General features: G+C 36.9%; 1 protein-coding gene and 1 long non-coding RNA gene across 7 annotated transcripts in view; one reads left to right on the top strand and one right to left on the bottom strand.

Annotated features, from left to right (window-relative positions):
- Window positions 1-19,727, bottom strand: part of MEF2C (myocyte enhancer factor 2C) — a 138,278-nt gene that overhangs the window by 40,692 nt on the left and 77,859 nt on the right. For 3 of the 6 annotated variants that reach the window (XM_037801816.1, XM_037801812.1, XM_037801814.1), the window contains exon 4: window positions 308-451. In XM_037801816.1, coding sequence (XP_037657744.1) covers window positions 308-451 — 144 coding nt within the window. Of the gene's footprint in view, window positions 1-110; window positions 249-307; window positions 452-19,727 lie in introns of all 6 variants that reach the window. The other 3 variants (XM_037801817.1, XM_037801815.1, XM_037801818.1) reach the window with 2 other exon arrangements.
- Window positions 9-19,727, top strand: part of LOC119508239 — a 28,671-nt gene continuing 8,952 nt past the window's right edge. The window contains exons 1-2 of the long non-coding RNA XR_005211437.1: window positions 9-57; window positions 14,264-14,337. This is a non-coding gene — a long non-coding RNA (uncharacterized LOC119508239). The remainder of the gene's footprint in view (window positions 58-14,263; window positions 14,338-19,727) is intronic.

The raw sequence follows: 19,727 nt of genomic DNA on the forward strand, positions 1-19,727 counted from the left end.
TTTTATCTGTTTGACTTTCAAATGGTTCTACAGAAAGCCATCACTGAAAGGGTTAAGGTATGTTACTGCAGCAATTATCAGCAGACCAGCCATCTACCTTGGGTACTTACAGGAATTTTATGACTCTTGATCATATTATCAAATTCTTCATTAATTTTTTTGTATTTTTCTTCAGTGCGTGGGGTGAGTGCATAAGAGGAGTCAGGATCGGGGCTTTCACAGCCTTTGTTTTCTTTCTTGTTCAATGCCTGCCAGGTTCAGAGAAATACCAAGAGTAAAAAAAATGAAGGGTGCTCTGAGTACTTACACACAATCTTTGCCTGCTGATCATTAGATCAATATCTTCGTTAATTTTCCTGTACTTGTCCTCAGACTCAGGGCTGTGACCTACTGAATCGTCTGCATCGGGGTCTGGACTGTCACAGCCATTAAGGCCCTTCTTTCTCAACGTCTGAAATACATAATTTGGAAAGTTCAGACCTAGACAAAGGCTGTAAGAGACATTCAGGGGTGTTACAAAAGTTCAATTTGTCCAGTATCAGGTTGTTATTACATTTGCTATATTACATTAGGGAAAAGAAACCATAGAGAGAAACCATGAGTGATCTCAACAGGGCACGCATTATGAGTTTAAAAAGGAAAATACTTCTTTTGCAACTGCATTCAGTCAATGAACACAGAGTTGAAGTTTTGTGACATGGAGCTCCTATGTGCTTCAAATACCTTGTGGGAGACAATTACAGAAGAACACAATTAAAGTTACAAATTGCAACATCTCATCTTCTCACAGAAAGATTCAAACTCAAGACATTACACAATGATTTCAGAATCTGTGACCATAACAAAAGCAGAAAATGTTGAAAACAGATCTCTGATTTGAATTGAACATAATGGTTGACGTTAATCATGCCTTGCCACTCCTTCTGATGTGTGCTAGACAGCAACAGAGAATAAGAGAACCCAGCTAAAATTCTCACCAAGTGAGATGAAACAACATTCAGACACTGCACTCATTTGGAGAATTACTTTTGTTTAGTGTGGTTATAGTTACATATGTGTGTGAAAATCTGTACTGAAATTTATAATACTGAGAAGTTCTCTGCCTAAACACAGGCTGAAAGAAAAATCAAAACAGCTGAGCTTAGGGCTTCATTATTATGAGCTGAGCAGGGAAGCCAAAGAACACTAAGTCAGTAACTACAGAACTAGCAAAAGTTCCTGTTGGTTTCAGCTGAGTAGGAATCACCCAGAGACTGTCTCCTGACACATGAAAGTGAAAAGTTAGTACCTTATCTTGAACCTCCTGTCTCCTGAATGTAGGTCTGGTCTAGCCTCAGCTGTCACAGAAGGATAAATACTAATGTGACACTGTAAAGTCAGGAAAAATATGAGTCAGGAGTCCTGAGTTTTGCTTTTTTTTTTTTCAAACTGATGATTGTCAGCTTAACTGTACCCAATCTGATTTAGAGACAATGCTGTTTTAGAGATCACAAAATTTCTGATTAATCAGTTTGCCATATTAATTATTAATAACTAGCAATATTTCTGCATTTTCCTGGTTCTACCCAAAATCCTTTATAAAGAGATGAGAACCGAAGTGCCTCTCATTAACGGAAAGTTCAGCAGAACTCATCTTTATTAAAGACAATTCACATACAAATAAAGCAAAAGCTGTGACATCAAGCTAAGGAATCCAAAGCTGAGATAACACTCCATCTTTAATTCATGCAATTGGGGAAAATAAATAAAACAACATGAGTTTATAAGGGGGTGTCAGTCTTAAAAATGTGAGCTCCTTGGCTCTTATCAATGTGTAACAAATGTAACATTTAAAATTAGTTTCTGAGGCACTGATGATTTTCACTTAAAATCTAAGAGAGCTACCATTTCTAATACATCTATGATGCACCACAGCTCTGTAAATATTTATTAATGTTATAGTGGTATAATCTAACAAATAAACATATGGTTACAGCTTATTATGTGGTAAAATGTTTGAATATTAAAATGAATATTTTGACACAAGATGATAAAATGTACATTTACAATCTTGGGGAATTTATAATTGGTGGGGCCACCTGTCCCCCATCATGGATCTACAGCCATTATTTTCCCCCAAAATAAGTAATCTTAAAGGGTTCCTATAATAATACTACAAAGAATGTCACAATACATTAAGATAATAATTTTATTTACTAACTTGATTTCCTATATATTAAAGTCTTTTGTTAGCATTATCTCAAGCTCTAGAGTACTCTTCTGGGTGATAACTATTTCTTGTATTAGACATGTTTCTGCTTTGTGCTCTGCATGTCCTTGAGCTTTTAAGAATAACTTCTGCGAGTCTTGCACCCTTACATCATACAATTTTTTCATCAGAATTCAATTATGAAAAGAAAACTATGTAAGATCAAGAAAATTCTGATAGTTTTCAAAATTTATCTACCTATATTTCTATAAGGCAGGCTAAAAACATTATTAAGAAAACCTTTAATTTTAAGTCTTATCTTAAATAAGGTTAATTTATAGTCTTATCTAGATGGTAGATTTTTCAATGTGTGCCTGAATCTTTTATCCAATAAACCCTATTGTAAAAAGTATAGTTGTTTTGATGTGCAGATTTTTTGACAACAGAACGCAAGGTTAGGAGAGGCCTATCAACTGTCATTACAATCCATCTGGCACATACATGTGTGCTAAATATTCTTACAGAGCTTTCAGGGGTAGATAATGTGTTTGGTTTATAAAAATTCAAACATCAATTACACTTTATTGAAAGATCTCCACCAATATTAACTCATTATCTCTCACGCGTCTCCCATAGAGACCTCAGGGAAAACTTTATGCCAGGTTTCAAATCAGCGTGGACAAGCATCATACAACGTGTACTCTCCTTTTGCCTGAGGGCAAGGTGAGGCCAGCCTTCCCCTGTCAAGGCTTTCCCACACCTGTGACGTGATGGGTGTGGACTAGCTCTCTCCCACTCATATCCAACTATAGTAGTAGACTGAACCCCAAAATAAATAAGGTAGGCATTAAAAAAGGGTAAGAGAATATTTACAGTGTTAAAATATGACTAAAATATTGGTACTCAGATGTCAAATTTTAGTCACAGTGAGAATGCCGATTGGTTAATATAATACTTATAAGTTTATGGATTAAAAAAATCAATTAGATAAATAGCTCACTTTGTACCTGAAGAATTATATCAACTATTAAGCAGACAAAGCAGTTGGCATGAAGTCACAAAGCAAACGTTAATGATGAAGAAGAAAAAACAAAAACCAGTGCTCGTTTTCTCCCAATAAACACTTTTACCTATTTACCCTGCAATGAATATCACCAGTATTCAAGTAATGTACTATCCCTACCATTCAAAGATACGTTAAAATCTTATTACTTCAAGTTAAAAATTGCTTTATTTAAAGAAGGAGCGTATCGAGATACAAAAACACAAAACACAAGAGCAAATTAACATCGAGTTCCAAATTCCTGTAGTCACATAACCAGAACACTGGAAAAAATTTTTCGAAAATTTTATCCTCAGCTGAGAGCTTGTATAACACATTTGTGCCAAGAACAAATGATTACGGTAGAATTACAAAGCTCTGAAAATGGAAGCGATGGCACAAGCTTGAACACCACAGTGTGAATGTGAAACTATTAGAACAATTTTCTTTTTATGATATTAAAAATCTATGACTGTTTAATGATGACAAAGGAATTATTGTTAGATTCAGCCAAGTCTGTCTTTATCACAGTAAAGAATAGTTGATATAAACCAAAGGGATTACTAAGTGGATTAATAGGTCCTTCAGGCCTTTTTCTAGCAAAATCAAAACCTCTGTTGCTGGCCTTTGAAAGTTTCTTTGATCTTTCACAAGTGTCACTGGTCAGTTAATGTAGGCACTTAAATTATTATTATTTTGTCAAGGCTGGAAGTCTGGGACGGATATATTCCATGTGTCTGTCAGCTGACTGATTATGTTTTGAAAAGATTTCTTCTGTATGTCAAGGTAAGGCAAGATAGCTACTGAAACCTCAACTTCTCTTGCTATATCTAAAGAAACTCTTCCTTCAGAGAACTCCATAAACCTTGAGTAAGCCTGTAAACTGAAGTCAGCTTTCTATGCGAGAGTGACACTTTTGGGGTAGATCAATTGACTGCAGAGGCTTCTGGGATGTTTTCACAAGGCAGCAATAGTCATACAGTGAGCTGAGAACAGCCGTTTTCCTAAAGCAGTAATTAGATTGACAGAAGGTGACACACTCCAAACAATAAATGGGAATAGGAGTCCAAACAGGTAATCCAAAACCACGTGAAGTCTCCCTCCCAGACATGTGGACATATGGACCCTGTGTTATTACATTTGTTCATCAGAAAAACTTGAAATATGTATAAGCCGACGATGATAGGTGACAGGTGCTTCAAAAATTCTAATGAAATAGATGTAGGGGAACAGATTCTATTCCATTACTGAAAGGAACATAAATTTTAAAAAATGCCACATGGAGCTCTCATTTGAGGTCTTAGGCATTATGTTATCAACTAGAAAATCCCTTCCCTATACAACTGTTAAAACTGGTTTCTCTTTCTTAATTATTTGCTTGTTAGTAAAAAGAAATAACAAGATTGTTGGCATTTTTCATTATATATAAAATTTCATAATGTCCCTTAACAAAAATTCAGACACTTGCAGAGAACCACCATCATAGATTAAAAACCTCCAACCACTCAATTTCTTTCTATCTGTGCTATCCCAAGTCCTCAAGTATATATATATTCATTATCTTTCTTTTACTGTGCCTACTCATTGTAAAGCAGAAGTTTCAAATCCCTTCGTGAAAAAACCAAAATGCCCTTGTTAACCTCTGTTGAAATCCAAATAACATGCCCTTTTTCTTGCTGTTAGTGTTATCCCTACTTCAGAGGACTGATGTGTCAAGAAAACACACGAGAAATTATTACCATTAGTTGCATGAATGTTGTGTTCACAAAAAGCCAAGGGGAAAAAAACAACAGACGAAAACACCAGTTTAGAACACGTAATTTCCTTTCCTCTGATCCTAAAACTTATTTTTCCTTTTCTTCCACAACTTTATGAAGACAAGCACCTACTCTTAACAAGCTGAATAATCTTGAGAAAGCTGTAAATCCACACAGGAACAGGAAGTACAGCTGAAGTGGAGACTGCTTATAAATGAAGTTTCTGAGGATGTTTCATAATTATCCTCCCACAATTGGTGTGCTTGTACTCATGACACTGCTGCTTTCAGTCCCTTTCGCTTCTGGAAGTGTTCACCTTAAGACCTGTGACAAATGACTTATTTCATTGTAAATGTATTTAGCACACAATTATCAAAAACTCACCATATGGCAGATACTGTTCTATGCCTTTGTTTTATAGAGAAGCAGGCAATACAAATTCCAACTGAAAAGCTTCGAACTGACCAACAATATTATATTGTCTCTTGTGATTTCTAGCACAGATTACTTAGGCTGGGGAAAGATCGGGTGCCAAGAAATTTCTCCATAGGTTTTTATAATCAAAACTGTAAGCACTGCATGTACTATTTCTCCCTGTATCTTAGTTCTTCTTTGTTCTTAATATAGAAATGAAAAGACACATTAAAATACTGTGAATTTAGTACAACCATTAGGTAGACTTTAATTAGACAAGCAAATCATATCTAGCAGAAGTATGAAACAATTAAATTTTACCAAAATCATTCATTTGTGGTGAAAATTGTAATGAAAAACTGAAAATATCATCCTTACTAACAACCCTATATTTCTCTAGGCTATTAATGATCATTCTAACCAGATATTAGCTCCTTCTGGGGAAAGGATGGGAAAAGCCAGAGATTTTCATTATTTTTTTTCCTTTCCTTGAATGGTAATCTTATTATTGGACTTGGAATAATTTTTCAGCTTCAAATAATACAAGTAAAAGAGACTAGTCAAAGTGTTGTATGATTTTTAATGTATAAAACATAAGAAAATGTCCAACTGCTTCCTAATGACCATAAATTATTTCATATAAACATTCAGGTGGTGACAGTTCATAGAATGACTGGTACTCCCGTCCTGGCAGGATCATGTGGTCCTTCCTCAAGCTTTCCAGAAGGTGAGGGATCATAGTGCAAAAGCATCATGCCTTTTCCAGAATGAGTCCACTGACATCTGTACCCTGGATGAGGACAATCATCCTTCAAGGTGGAGCTGATATGTCACCTCCTCTCTGAAGACTTCTCTGATTACTGGGGCTGAATTAAGTTCCCTTTCTGTCACACCCTCGTTTTATCCTTTACATTTCATTATAGCCTTTACCACACATCACTGATTATTTATGTGTTTGTCTCTTACACTAGATTAAAAGGTCTTTAATAATAGCACATCCCTTTATCAGCTTTTGCAGTTTCAATATATAGCACAGCCTGACACATGCTAAGTACTCAATAATGCTTGCTGAGTGAAGGAAGCACACATTTCTGCTTCAAGGTTAGTGTACGTAGAAGTTCCGTGGCTTGACAGAGCCTGCCTGGCTCGTTGGAAGCAGACAAGAGTAGAAACCAGACCTCTCGATACACATTTACTAACTCCTTACTACATGCCGTGCCAGGTGCCACCTGTGGTCTCTGGGCCCAAAGATGCTCTATCAGAATATACGACTAGAATCTTTATTTGTATCCTTTTCTTCTCACTACCACGAGCTCCTGGAGGTTAGGCATGTTCACTAGTCATCTTGTATCATCAGAACTGGGCACAGGGCCTGGCCTGCGGTGGGAGCTTTATAATTGTTTGCAGCATTAACGACAGCTGAATGGATGAATGGAACAGGAAAGAATGCTCAGATGCTAGAAGGAGAAAAAGTAGTGTTTCTTCAGCTGCAATTTCTTTTTCACCAATTTATATGATTATTTCACATTACTTTAAAAGCCAGTTATTATTTTACTTCTAAGTAACCATCACGTATTTACTATTTTTTGAAAGCTACCGTTTTTAAAGCCAGAAAGCATAGTAAGACACACAGATATAATTTGTACTACATATGAAACTGATTATAACTCAGGACTTTTCTATCATTGAATGCTTAAAATTGGGGGACTGTCTTACACACAGAATGTCAGAAAAACTGAACATTCAAGAAATATTTAAAACAAAGAATCATAACCAAATAATCTCAGTGATCAGAAGGGCAGCAAGACAGAGGGCACAGAATTCAGCATGGAAGAAGAAAAAAGGGAGTGATATTTTAGGCAGAATGAAAAAAGGAAAAACAGCAACTACATAGGGAAGACCAAGGGGAAACTTTTGTGAATATGAGTCAGATACTATAAATTTAAATAAGTGTGCTTTAAAATTCTTGGGCAAAGTTCACCTCTTCTTTCTTATCCCCATTCTTTGGATGCTGGTCTGCTGCTCCACTATTCTCCTGGGCTGTGACACTGGTCTTATCCTCGGCCAACCTTGGTCTGTGGGATTCATGGAAAATCAGGGTGATTCTAGGGCCAACAGGATGATTCAGATTTCCTCAGGATAGGTCAGTGGTTTGGCTTTTTAAAGGATTCTTCCACCACACCTCTTCTGGAACCTGGACAAGGCATGCACCATAAAGCTGAGCTGGAAAAGGACTGAGATGGGGAAATGTGGCACACTTTAGCCATGGAACACTCTCTGACATCCTGAGTCCAGGAGAGATTTAAGTGAAATAATAAAAAGGGAACATTTTAATATAAAATGACTGAAATGCATGGTAATATATGCAGTTAATCCTACTAAGCTCTATAAAGCAAGTTAAAGGATGAAATACAAAGTAAGCAACTGGAAAACAAAGGATCAAGCTGTACAGGTAGTTTTGAAGAATGGACAATGTCGGTGACTTAAATAAGGAAGGAAACGACAAGACAGAGCTATAAATTAAACAAAGGTTGAGAGACAGAGAAGAGGAGCAAATTAACAAAGATCCGGAAGCAGGATTTCTGAAAGTATAAAATGTGAATGTAACTTCATACATCAACCTTTTTAAACTATGGCATTTTACTTGCAAATGGGTTTCAGGGACAAAAAGCAGAATCTTGAGGCACTGATGCTTTAAAAATAACACACCAAAGCATCTTTTGTAAACCATCAATGGCTTATTTTAACAAAAGAAGATGTACATGCTGTCTTGGGTAATCAGAGTAAGGTGAAATTATTATTTTTGTTTCCATGTAGGCTCTTATCTAGATGTAAAAGTCTTTTTATTCAAGTTGAGTCAATATATGATTAGCCATTTTGAACTACTCTCTATTTTTCAGTCAGCTCATGACTACCTTTCTCAGTCACCATGTTTCCTCATTTCTACAGTATTTCCCATGACCTCTTCTACTACATCATTTATTTTCCCTATTTTCTTGATTCCAACCTTTCTCTTCCTCCATTCCCCTATCATTGTTCCCTTCTTAGTAAATATTACAAACTAGCTGTTCAAGCTGGAAACCCAGAAATCACCCTGGATTCCATCCTCTCTTGACTCAATTACTCTTTCTATATGGTCTCCTCTCCTTGATCTGTCTGTCCTCAATTATCCTTCCTACTGCACATCTAATTGTTGCAGTGTTTTCCTTATTAACCAGGGTGGCTCCCAACAGCCATACTCCCTAGCTGGCACAGCAAGTCTTCCACCTGCCCTACCAAGATCATTTCCTCTCTTCTCCCCTAGCACTCTGTGTTTTGGCCAAGGGGAACTTCTTACCATTTTCCAAATGAGGCAGGTCCTTTAATAACACTGTTTTGATATGGATCATTCATTCCTGTCTGGAATATCCTTGTTTACTCGTCTTCTCTGTGACACAAGCCTTAATCGTCCTAGGATACCTATCACCTCATGCCTTCACACGCTCACTGAAGCTTTTTCCTACTTCTCCTAGGCACTCAGGTAATCCCTTCTCTGGATGCCAATGGTCCTTGACCTTTTTACGCTTCTTATAGCATGTGGTATATCATATTATAGCTGCCAGTTTGAAACTGTTATGAACCCCAGAAGAACCATGATCTTTTAACCCAATCTTGTTGGGTGGATATTTTGATTGAGTGTTTCCATGGAGATGTGACCCACTCAACTGTGGTGAGAACTCTGATTAAATTATTTCCATGGAGGTATTGACCCCACACATTCAGAGTGGGTCTTGATTAGTTGACTGGAGACTTAGGAGAGTTCAGGAGCTGACACAGATGCTGAAGCTTAGAGAGGCTTGAGATGCAGACAGAGGGACATTTGGAGATGCTAAGCCTGGAGATGAAGCCCAGAGTTTGCTCCGGAGAAGCTGAGAGAGAGGAGAAAAGACAGATTCCCAGAGACAGTTTGGAGGAAACCATTTTGAAATACCACTCAGGAGCAAAGGAACAGGAGAGGCCAGACATATGCCTTCCCAGCTGACAGAGGTGTTCCGGACACCATCAGCTGTTCTTCAGTGAACGTATCATCTTGTTGATGCCTCAGTCTGGTCACGTCTATGGCCTCAGAACTATAACTTTGCAACCTAATAAATCCCTTTTATAAAAGTCAATCCATTTCTGGTATTTTGCATAATGGCAGCATTAGCAAACCAGAACAATAACTTATCTTTTAAAATATCTTCTTCACCACCAGATGGTGGGTTCTATGAGGATTGGGTATCTGTGTTCCCTAACACAGGGCCTGGTTAACATACATGGGCTCAGTATAGGTTCTCGGTAACTCTTTATTAAATATATGAACAAGCAAAAAGAACTTTACAGTCATACTTCCTAATAGTGATGGACTAATTTAAATAAGTCCACTGGTCTCCTAGGGTGATCACTTTATTAATTTGTTTTAATAAGATTATGAAATCAAAATGTAAGGGGTACAAGTTCTGGCAGGTTAAAGCAAGCTCATCACTTCACAATACTGCAGAAGGATTCCCCTGTGGGATTGGAGGGATTGGTGAAGGTAGCTGCTAACTATTGCACCTGGGGAGCAAATGATTAGGTTTCTTTTTGTTTCGACCTTCTCAGAGCTCTGAGCATGACGGGCTGTTCCTTTCCAGCTCCTGAGTCCTCTGTGGCTTCAGATTCTCTAAGTTATTACCAGGAAAACCCAAATGTTTCAAGAACCAGAGTTACTGCAAAAGACACCTTCATACATTCTCTTATTTCCAGGTTTCCTCAGAAACAAGGGTATTGCCCTTGACATAACTTGAAACACATAGCAAGCATTTACTAGGTTTGTATGTGGGGTATAGGCTGCTTTAATCCCTAGCAACATCAGTCCCCTTACCTGAAATACACCCCCCATCCTCACACACTGATTTAATTTATAAAAGGAAAAGAATCACGTGGACTAGAAGATTAATGGAATTAATATATCTTTTTTTTTTTTTTGTGCTTCCCTGCAGTTTAGTAACTGACATTCATTTCATACTGTTGTTATCTATATTCTTATTTTTTTTCATTTTCTAGATTATAATATCCTTGCAGACAGGAAGTATCTCTTGTGGACTTTCTATCCTTGGCAACTAGTATAGTATCTGACAGTAGGATGTTGCAGCAAATTGGTTAACTATTCTGGATCAGTGTTCTAAAGGAGAATGCTGCTAAGGAGAGCTTGATGGCACAGAATGAAGAGGCTCAGAGAGATTAAGTGAGACTTAGTGGCGGGAATCCAAGCTTTCCCCCCATTTAACACTGAACCATTTCTCTCTCCATGAAGCATTAGTAAGTTTTGGTATGTTTGTCAAAGGCTAGCAGCTTTGGTCTTTAGCCTTATTCTTAGTACTTGTCTCTTTCCTCCTGGGGCTTGGTTAATGCAATTTTAATGTTTTCTTTTTTATTGGTTGATACATTGGTAAACTTTCTGCTTAACAAATGGTTTCCAAGATATAACTATGGGTGAGATGGTCAGTGGTCAGGGGCCAGACTGGTTAAGGCAGGAGAATTAAGAATGCCATAAGGCTCATCAGACTGGACCATGCACAGGAAACCTAGTGAACAAGAAGCCAGAAAGGTTGGCAGGCAGGCAGAGATCTTGGGACAAAAGGCTCCTTGTAGGTTCGAAGGGTTGACCTGGAGAGGATGTTGTCCGCTGGTCAAGGAATAAACCTCTGCATCAGAACATTCCACAGACACATCTCCAAAATGCACAGCAGTACACTTATAATGCCTGTTGGGGATTGAATCATGTCCCCCAAAAAGTTCAAGTCCCAAACCCTGGCCCTGTGGGTGTGAATGCATTGTAAATAGGATCTCTTGAAGATGTTACTTCTGTTAAGGTATGGCCTAAATGAATCAGGTTGGGCTTTAATCTACATTACTAGAGTCCTTTAAAATAGAATGAAATTCAGACAGAGCGAGAGAGAAGCCACCGGGAGCAGCCAGGAGCCAAAAGTCAATGGATCCTGAGGAGAAAGGAGAAGGTGCTGCCATGTGCACTGCCATGGGATGGAAAAGCCAAGGAACCCCAAAGCCTGCTGGCCAGCCAGAAGATAGCAACCCCAGGAGGAAGCAAACCTTCTAGCCTCTTAAATCATGAGCCAATCAATTCCTGGGGTAAAACTAATCCATCACATGGTATTTGTGTTAGTAACCAGGAAACTGGAACAACGACCCCTCCTTTCTTTTCTACAAATAAGTTTATGTTGGTTTACATCTCTTATCTCTTCCGTCACACTATAAACTACTTGTGGGGAAGGACTGAGTCTAATCCATTTGTCCCCTACAGCCATTATCTATCATTACCACAGACCTATACAATGAGGATTGATGATAAATGGTGGATTTGGGTTGAATTGTACTGGATGGGTATCAGATGGAAGAAAGTTAATAGGATTATATTTTCTAATAACCAAGGATCTTCAGGTAAACAAAAGGTGCTTAAAAATATAAGTGCCCCCAAATCTCTGTCCTGTAGTCATCTCCGTCTCAGCCCTCCTTTTTGACTTTTGCTGTACTTGCAAAGTACAGGGACATCACTTTGGTCACTTTATTTTAAATTAGCCCTCCCAGATGGTTCTATCACAGTTGTTCACATCGACTGTGACTGCATGCCTGCCTTTGTCTCCACACAAGACTGAGCTCCTTTTGAGGGCAGGTGCCGTTTGTCTGGGGATCCTTAGAACCTGACCCTTAGAATGTCAATCAATGTGAACTCTGAGTTCATTAATCAAAAATCCTCTGTGTGCTTTCCTACCAATATAATTATTTCCAGCTGGTACTAGAAAAATAATCAAAGAGTATTTATAGGACAGGCATTAAGAGTGCCAGCGCATTTCAGAGTTGGGACCTTCAGCTTAACTGTCCACAGGGACTTGCCCTCTGGTTTCCTGACTCATTTGTTGTTGGTAGTTGCTGTCTCCGGGACTCATGCTGTATTTCCTGCCATTTATGGCATTGATGTGAATGGTTCTTCCTCATTGGCATAGACAATTATGAATTCAGTGTAATGATTAGAAATAAAGAGGACCCAAGCCATGCACACCACACTTTGAAAATACCTACTATATGTTCCATTATGGTAAAGAGACTGATCCTTCTAGATTAAATGCTTTCAAATAAAATACAACTCACAAGAAATCTTTTAGAAAGTCTAGTGTTATTAATATCAAGTGCTGAGCAAGGTCTACATAAACTAAATTATTATTTTATGTGTAGGTTTAAATTTTCCTAAATTTATGTTCCTTAAATTAAATAAACTAATACTTTAAATCAAATAAGCTCATTTCAATTTATTTTCTTTATGCTATGAATGTTATCCATATATGAATCCGTGGTCCCAAAATCTTGGACCACCTTGTAGAGTACAAAATCACATTTCCCATGATTTCATATATTATATAGGATAGAAATAGTCTTAGATTCTGCATTCAATCACTTCCGATTTCATACAATGTTGCAAAGTGAGAGTACTGAGAAATGAAAAATGGACAGGTATAGAGAGTAAATGTTTGAGAAAGGAATGACACAGACTGGGGGCAGGGAAGGGGGAAGAATATGAATCAATGAGAGAAACTGAGGGTGTTGTGAAGGGGGTGGCAAAACAATCAAGTGAGCACATCAAGTGATGCCTGAGTATGTGATGTGGTTTGCCATCATTCTGGGCTTAGCACTTTACGATCTTAACGTAAAGTTTTATCATGAGCCATCAGCTATTTTGCTCATCCTGGTACCCACCCCTGGCAGTGGCTTATGCCACCAACCCCACAGACATCTCTGACACCAGATGGGCTCCTCTGGGGAATCTCTGTGGACTTGGACCCCTGGTCCCCAAGGAAATCAGTTGCCTGCTTCTGTAGTTGTGATGTCTTCAATAATTTCAGGCATTATCAGGGGAAATGTACTGCGATCTGATTTTCAAGTTTGGTATTTCGACTTCCATAATTTATGAAATCTCAGTGATTTTGTTAGTTCAATGGTGAACTTAGATTTTTTCATTTGCACAATAAATTCTTCCATGCTCTTCATTAGGTAATTATAAAAACAACGTTTCCTCTTCTGTGGCATGAAGAGGAAATTAAACCAATTTTCCTGCACTATCAAAATATTAATTTTCCCTTTAATTGAATCTGTCCCTCAGTAATAACACCTACCATTTACTGAGCATTGACTATGTGCCAGGGCCTGAGCCTGGGGCTTTGCATGGATCTTTTTTTTTAATCCTCACAACCACTGTTTGACTGTGAGTGCCATCTGACAGATGAAGAAAAAAGAGGCGCAAAGTGATTAAGGAACGTGCAGAAGTTCACAAAGTTAGTGGTAGAACCAAGTTTATGAACCCATGTACTCAAGATCCAGAGTTTGCCCTTTCAGTGAAAGCACCATTCTGCCTCTGCAAGTTTGTCCAATTACAAAGATGGTTTAAACTATGCCTGTGTGTCCTCTGAATACTCACTTCTCAGCTGAAATTTTTGAAATGCCTGACAAATCTTATTTTTTTTAATAAGGGTTTTTTTAAATGAGAATTCATTTTCTGATGAATAATTTTATCTACAAATATTTTTCCTATTATTGTCTTATAATACCCACTGAATATGAGGGAAGGTAAAAATGAAGGGTAGGTTGCAGATAACCTAAGGGAAAGTAAGAATGCTTAATATTTTTGACCCCTATATTCTTAAGGTTAGGAAGGAAGTCCTTCGCAGTAACACTTAGGCTGTATCCACCTGGTAAAACCAAGTACAGATTTATTGTAAATATTAAAATAATTCTAGCAAGAACCTTAAGTCTCTGTTACTAAGAAAAAAAAACTTGCTTTACATTTTTTAGCACCTATATACTTCAGACTCACAAGCTAATTTCTCAGCTCTTCAATTTGCCTGAGCAGAGGGGTACAAAGTCTGGTAAGTACAAGATTAAATTTTTGCTGGGGTTGAGGGGGTGGGTTGAAGAAAAGAGAAAAATATATGTTTCTATAGAGAAATGACTGTCTCTGGAAAAAGCTCTGGGATCATGGAAAAAACTTGCATGCACTATAAAAATCCTTCTTTTAATCATTCCCCTTTCTTTTCAAAGCGATGTGGATAACATTGTGTTAATTTATAGGCCCGATGAGAGGGAAAGTAAAAAGAATGCCTGTAAAACTTCCCATTTGTCCCCCAACAGTTATAAGGAAGACATAGCCAAGATATGATCTTAAGTAAAAATTTTCCGAAGTTCTAAGGAAAAGAGGAAAACTGTAGGAGAACTTCAAGAACCACAGCTTGAAACTTGGGTTTTACATCTTGTCAGAAAATCTGCATTGCTAGTAAAAGCCTAGGGAGGGCCTGGCGTGGACCTGACTCAGCAGAGAAAATGCCACCCACATAGTCACTGTTTCCACAGTAGCTGAGCTCCCCTGTTTTCTCTAGAGGCTTCTCACAGCCAGGCCAATACACAATTCTCTCAGATGAGAAACTGGATTTTCATTTTAAATGGAATCAAAGTGGTGCAATATTTAAAGAAAGTTTACAGTCCATTTTATATAGGTTCAAAGTCAATTTTCTATTGAGCAAGTAATATTAATCACATATTAACCACCTAATAGTTTTCAGATGTCTCAAACAGCCATGGGTATCATTCTGAATAGAATCTCACTTCTTTTGAAAGACATTGTTAACAAACGAGGTGAAACTGTGTCATTAAAAAAGGAAGCGAAACATGGTTCAAAGACTTTTTCCAAGACGTAATGTACACTGTTGACTAATCGTCTAATCATCAAAGAAATCTAATCTATACTAAGATGAAGTATGAAGGTAGGTGGCTGGGGAATTAGATGTTCCCCTTGCTTACTGAATTACTTTATTGCTGAAGTCAAGGGACAGACAAAAACCAATGAAAGTTTTCTTGCTCTGGCACAGGGACTTGTGAGATCTGAGATCATCTATTGGAAACTGTGCCAGTCTCATGGTTATTCTATGTGTGTCTGGGTGTGTACACAAGCATGAAGCTAAGAATTTTTAAAGAATCTTCAGAATTATTTCTGGAGAGAAGTATTTTTGCATAGCTTTTTTAAAAAAATATTTTTTCCTAAAGAAGGAAATATTTCAATTTAGTGACTTGGACTCCAGAAAAGTTGCAAACTGAATGGTGGTTTCCAATGGAAAACAAATTTCTTCCCCTAGTCATAATACAACAAATCATTTGCTATCATATAGTTTCTGTCACTTAAATGCTGTATTTTTCTCTAACACAATTGAAATCTCTCATATATCTCAGTTGTGGAAAACTCCGAAATGTTTCCCTTTTCTTCTAACATTGATAGCAAGTGTTTTGACCTTAGTAGTCAGACATCAAGTGTTGCAAGCAACGAGCTATGTATATTTTAATACCCAAGGACAGAGTGCAGAACTATAAATTTGTTGCCCCTCTTATCAGTAAAAGTAGGGCTCTGCGGTCATCTTTCTCCAAATCACAATTCACCTTTGCTAAGTCTTCATAGTATGAAACAGGAGCGGTTCAGAACAGAATGCCAAACAAACATCAGTGGCTCAGAAATGAGATTCTTTCCCCAGTAGCAATATATATTGTAGCTATGTGACTGGAATATTTAAAACACCTGCTCACCTGGAACTGAGCCAAATGTGTAATACATTAGCATGTGCTTGGCTCAATGACAAGAGTACATACAGTTACTGCCATCAAAACACTGAGGGAACCAGAGCAAAGATACTCAGTCTCATGCTAGAAGCAATGAAAGACATATATTTTCATTATTAACAATGTCATCACTAAAAACTATTGACTGGCTAGTGTTTTAATGAAATGCATTATTTGCTTTTATGTCAGTTTTTTGCTAAATACTTTCATTGTCTTAAAATCTCAATCTCTCTCTCCCTTACTGTCTAACTATGCTCTTCCCTGGACACATAGTAGTTCAAAGGGGATACCAGGGAATAAATTATCTACTAGAGTCCACCAAAAGAACTTGGGAATAAATTATCTACTAGAGTCCACCAAAAGAACTTGGGCTAGCCCCTCTTCTGGACAGGGTGCCGCTGATTTATCTTTTTTTTTTCAATTCTGTCTTGACTTGACTTAATAACAGAGTTACTTTGTGACTCCTATTTGTTACATGAGAAATAGCTCTATATAAATTATGTGTGACAATTCAAAATAGGACATTTTGCTTGAATGCAACCACAAAAATATACCTATGTGGAATAAACTTTTATCTTTTTTTCATATTGATGATGTAAATGTCCAAGGGATATATATGTAAGTGGAAGACAAAGTAAAAAAGTTAGAAATTTTGCCTAAATTTGAATGTTTAGGAAAGTCCAGGAGGAAAGGAAATAACATGTTTATGAGCATCATGTGCCCAACAACTAGCTAGTTGTTTTAAGATTTAATATCCCTCTTTTACTGCTTAGGAAGCTTGAGTTCAATGAGGGTTTAGAAACTTGCCCAAGATCACAGAGTTTATGAAAGCAACAGAAGCCAGCATTTGAAACCAGGTTTGTCTGACTGTAAAAGTTGCGTCTGCCCCTTCTACACCAGACTGTCTTCCAGTGAAACGGCTGAGTGTTTACATTATAGACGTGAAAGTGTAAGGAAACGAGTTTTTATACTTGGCAGTATTGTATTTAGAATCCTGAACTGTTTATGTGGTCATTAAAAGTCCATGTGCTTCATCAGGAACTTCTAAATTTACAGATTTTGATTTCTTTCATTTAATTTAGAGAAGTTTATATTGTTTAAAATACACCTCCTGATGTTTCAATAATTTGCTTCTTTTACACATTGTATATGATAAATAATCCTCAAAGAAATGAATTTGCCCATATTATCAGTACAAACTGAAATTACATGCCTATTTCAAAGACAACATTTAAAATATAACCATTGTTATTTATCAGATGACATAAATGGCTTAAACAAATAAGCATAGGGAAAGGTTCTGAGTTTTTGAGCACGTGCACAGGTATACATACTACTTACAAAAATTAAAATGATAGTTTGACACTTCCACTTTTTACAAATAAATTACCTCTCTCTAGACATAGTTACATTTTCCAGTAGAACCTTCCTCAAGAATTAGTTGTTATTATGCCATTCTACTGCTTGAGACCATAGAGTATCTTTCTCATACCTATTATATTACATCAAATCTTGAACCAACCATTTTGAGCATTTGATTTTCCTGTCTCCTCTTCCTCATTCACCTTTCATCTTCCTTATAGCTCTTTCTGTATGTGAACCTTCTATTCAGATCAAGTTAATATTTTTTCACTCCCTTGCTCATGTCTTCTGATAGACCTTTGCATAATTGGTATTCTGAAAGGTTTGTCCACATTGTCTTCAACAGTTCACATCCATTTTTTGGAACTTGACTTGTTGAGCCCCAAAGTCACTGTCTATAGTGGCTTCTCTGATTGTTTTATATTCTACTCCCTAGCAGTTATTACTTGGTTACATGGTACCATCATCTTCATCACAAACATTATGTAACAAACTCTGTTCCAAGCATTTTACAAATGAGGAAGTACAATTATTTTTGCTGTTATTATTGTTATTATTTACCAAAAAAGAAATTAAGACACAGAGAGGCCAAGTAATTTGCCCAAAGTTCATACAACTGGTAAGCAGTGGGGTTGGCTTAAGAATTCAGGCAGCCAATCTTCAGAACTGATGCTGGCAAACACTATGCCATGCTGCCTCTCTTAAGTATCTCATAGTTCTTGTTGTACCTTCTTGTTCAGTTGACTCACATGCATATTTTTACCATAGCTAGAGAGTAAGTTTAGTGAGGTCATAGATTGTGTCTTTCAGACTTAAAACTGTTCTAACATCACTATAGTTCTGTACATCCTGGAAATTTAACAATTGCTGCTTGAATAAAAATGACTGCAGATGAAAGTGGAAGTTAATTTCTAAAATAAACAAATTGGAAGGTCACTTTTAGATTTGAAGGTAAACATGAAATTAAAATCTTGCATGCTTTAATAATTCACAAATCTAACTGCACTGATTATCAACAATGCTAGGACCATATTAATTTCTATGCTATTTTATTTAATAGTTAACTGTCATTATATAAGCATTTGATGCATAATCTGAAAACAAAGTATGAATAAACATACTTTCTTTTGTTTAAATCAACCTGCTTATATTATTTTGGCTTCTATTACAGATTAATAATACTGCAGACATTTCAAATCCCTAATGATTAGGAGGGTAGTCAAATCAATACCAACTACATAATACATAAAGGATGGATGCAAATTTTATCACAAGGAAATTAATAATTAATTCACATCTGTTTACTGTAATTGCTGTCAGCTTTTTCTGAAGTTTAACAATCCTTGAGCCCAGATCAATAAATTGCATGTGAAAATATCCTATTTAAGAAAAAAAAAGCCACTATGTAATTATGTTAATTTTTATGAGTGTTGTGTAATCTATTATATGTACTAATTCATGTACTATTTTCTCTATATGATGGTCTAGCATAGCTAATGTTGCTCATATCACTATTATATGTAGCAATATTAAATGGTATTTTATTTTAGCCATTAAAAATAGCCAACAGTTTTCACATTACAAAGGTTTTGCTGAAGAATCATAAATAATATAACATCAAAGGTAATAATTTCCAAAGTTGAATTTTCCCTGCATAGCACAATGACTCAACAATGAAAATTTTGTTTAGAAAGTGTGCATATAAAAGGCTTTGTTCCTGGAAAATAGCTCTAAGTGCCTTACTATCTAGGTTGCAAATGGTTATGCAGGGTTGTATGTCCTATTTTTCCATGCCTGCAGTAAAGATACAATATGGGAATTCAGCTTGGTAATTACTAATACACCACACAGACACAATTACACCCTGTATACTGCATAAAGGAATCACTTGTGGTCTGCATCCATTACAAAGAGCAGTGGGGGGCCAGCATGCAAGACGACAAAATGCTTTACAAGACGGAAGGAGACCAGAAGAGTCGATGTACACAGCTACAAGGACTTTGATTCTTCTAGCAATGATTTAAGACTCCTTCCATCAATTATCATCCTTTGTCTCAAGAGTCTTATCACCAGCAGCATTACAGGAACTGAACATAACAATGCTCAGTCCCATATAACCCCATGAACTGTGCTGACATTTCCACACCCTGTTGCTGTGTTTGCCCTGGTTATTCAGATTACTTAAGCAAAACAAAATGGAAAAAATACAAGTGTTGCCACTGCAAAACTGGCCTACATATTTTTTAATAGCTTACTCAATTCATTTCTTGAAACTGAAAGCCATCCTATTCTC

This window comes from Choloepus didactylus, chromosome 13, assembly GCF_015220235.1.
Source record: "Choloepus didactylus isolate mChoDid1 chromosome 13, mChoDid1.pri, whole genome shotgun sequence".
NCBI classification, from domain to species: Eukaryota; Metazoa; Chordata; class Mammalia; order Pilosa; family Megalonychidae; genus Choloepus; species Choloepus didactylus.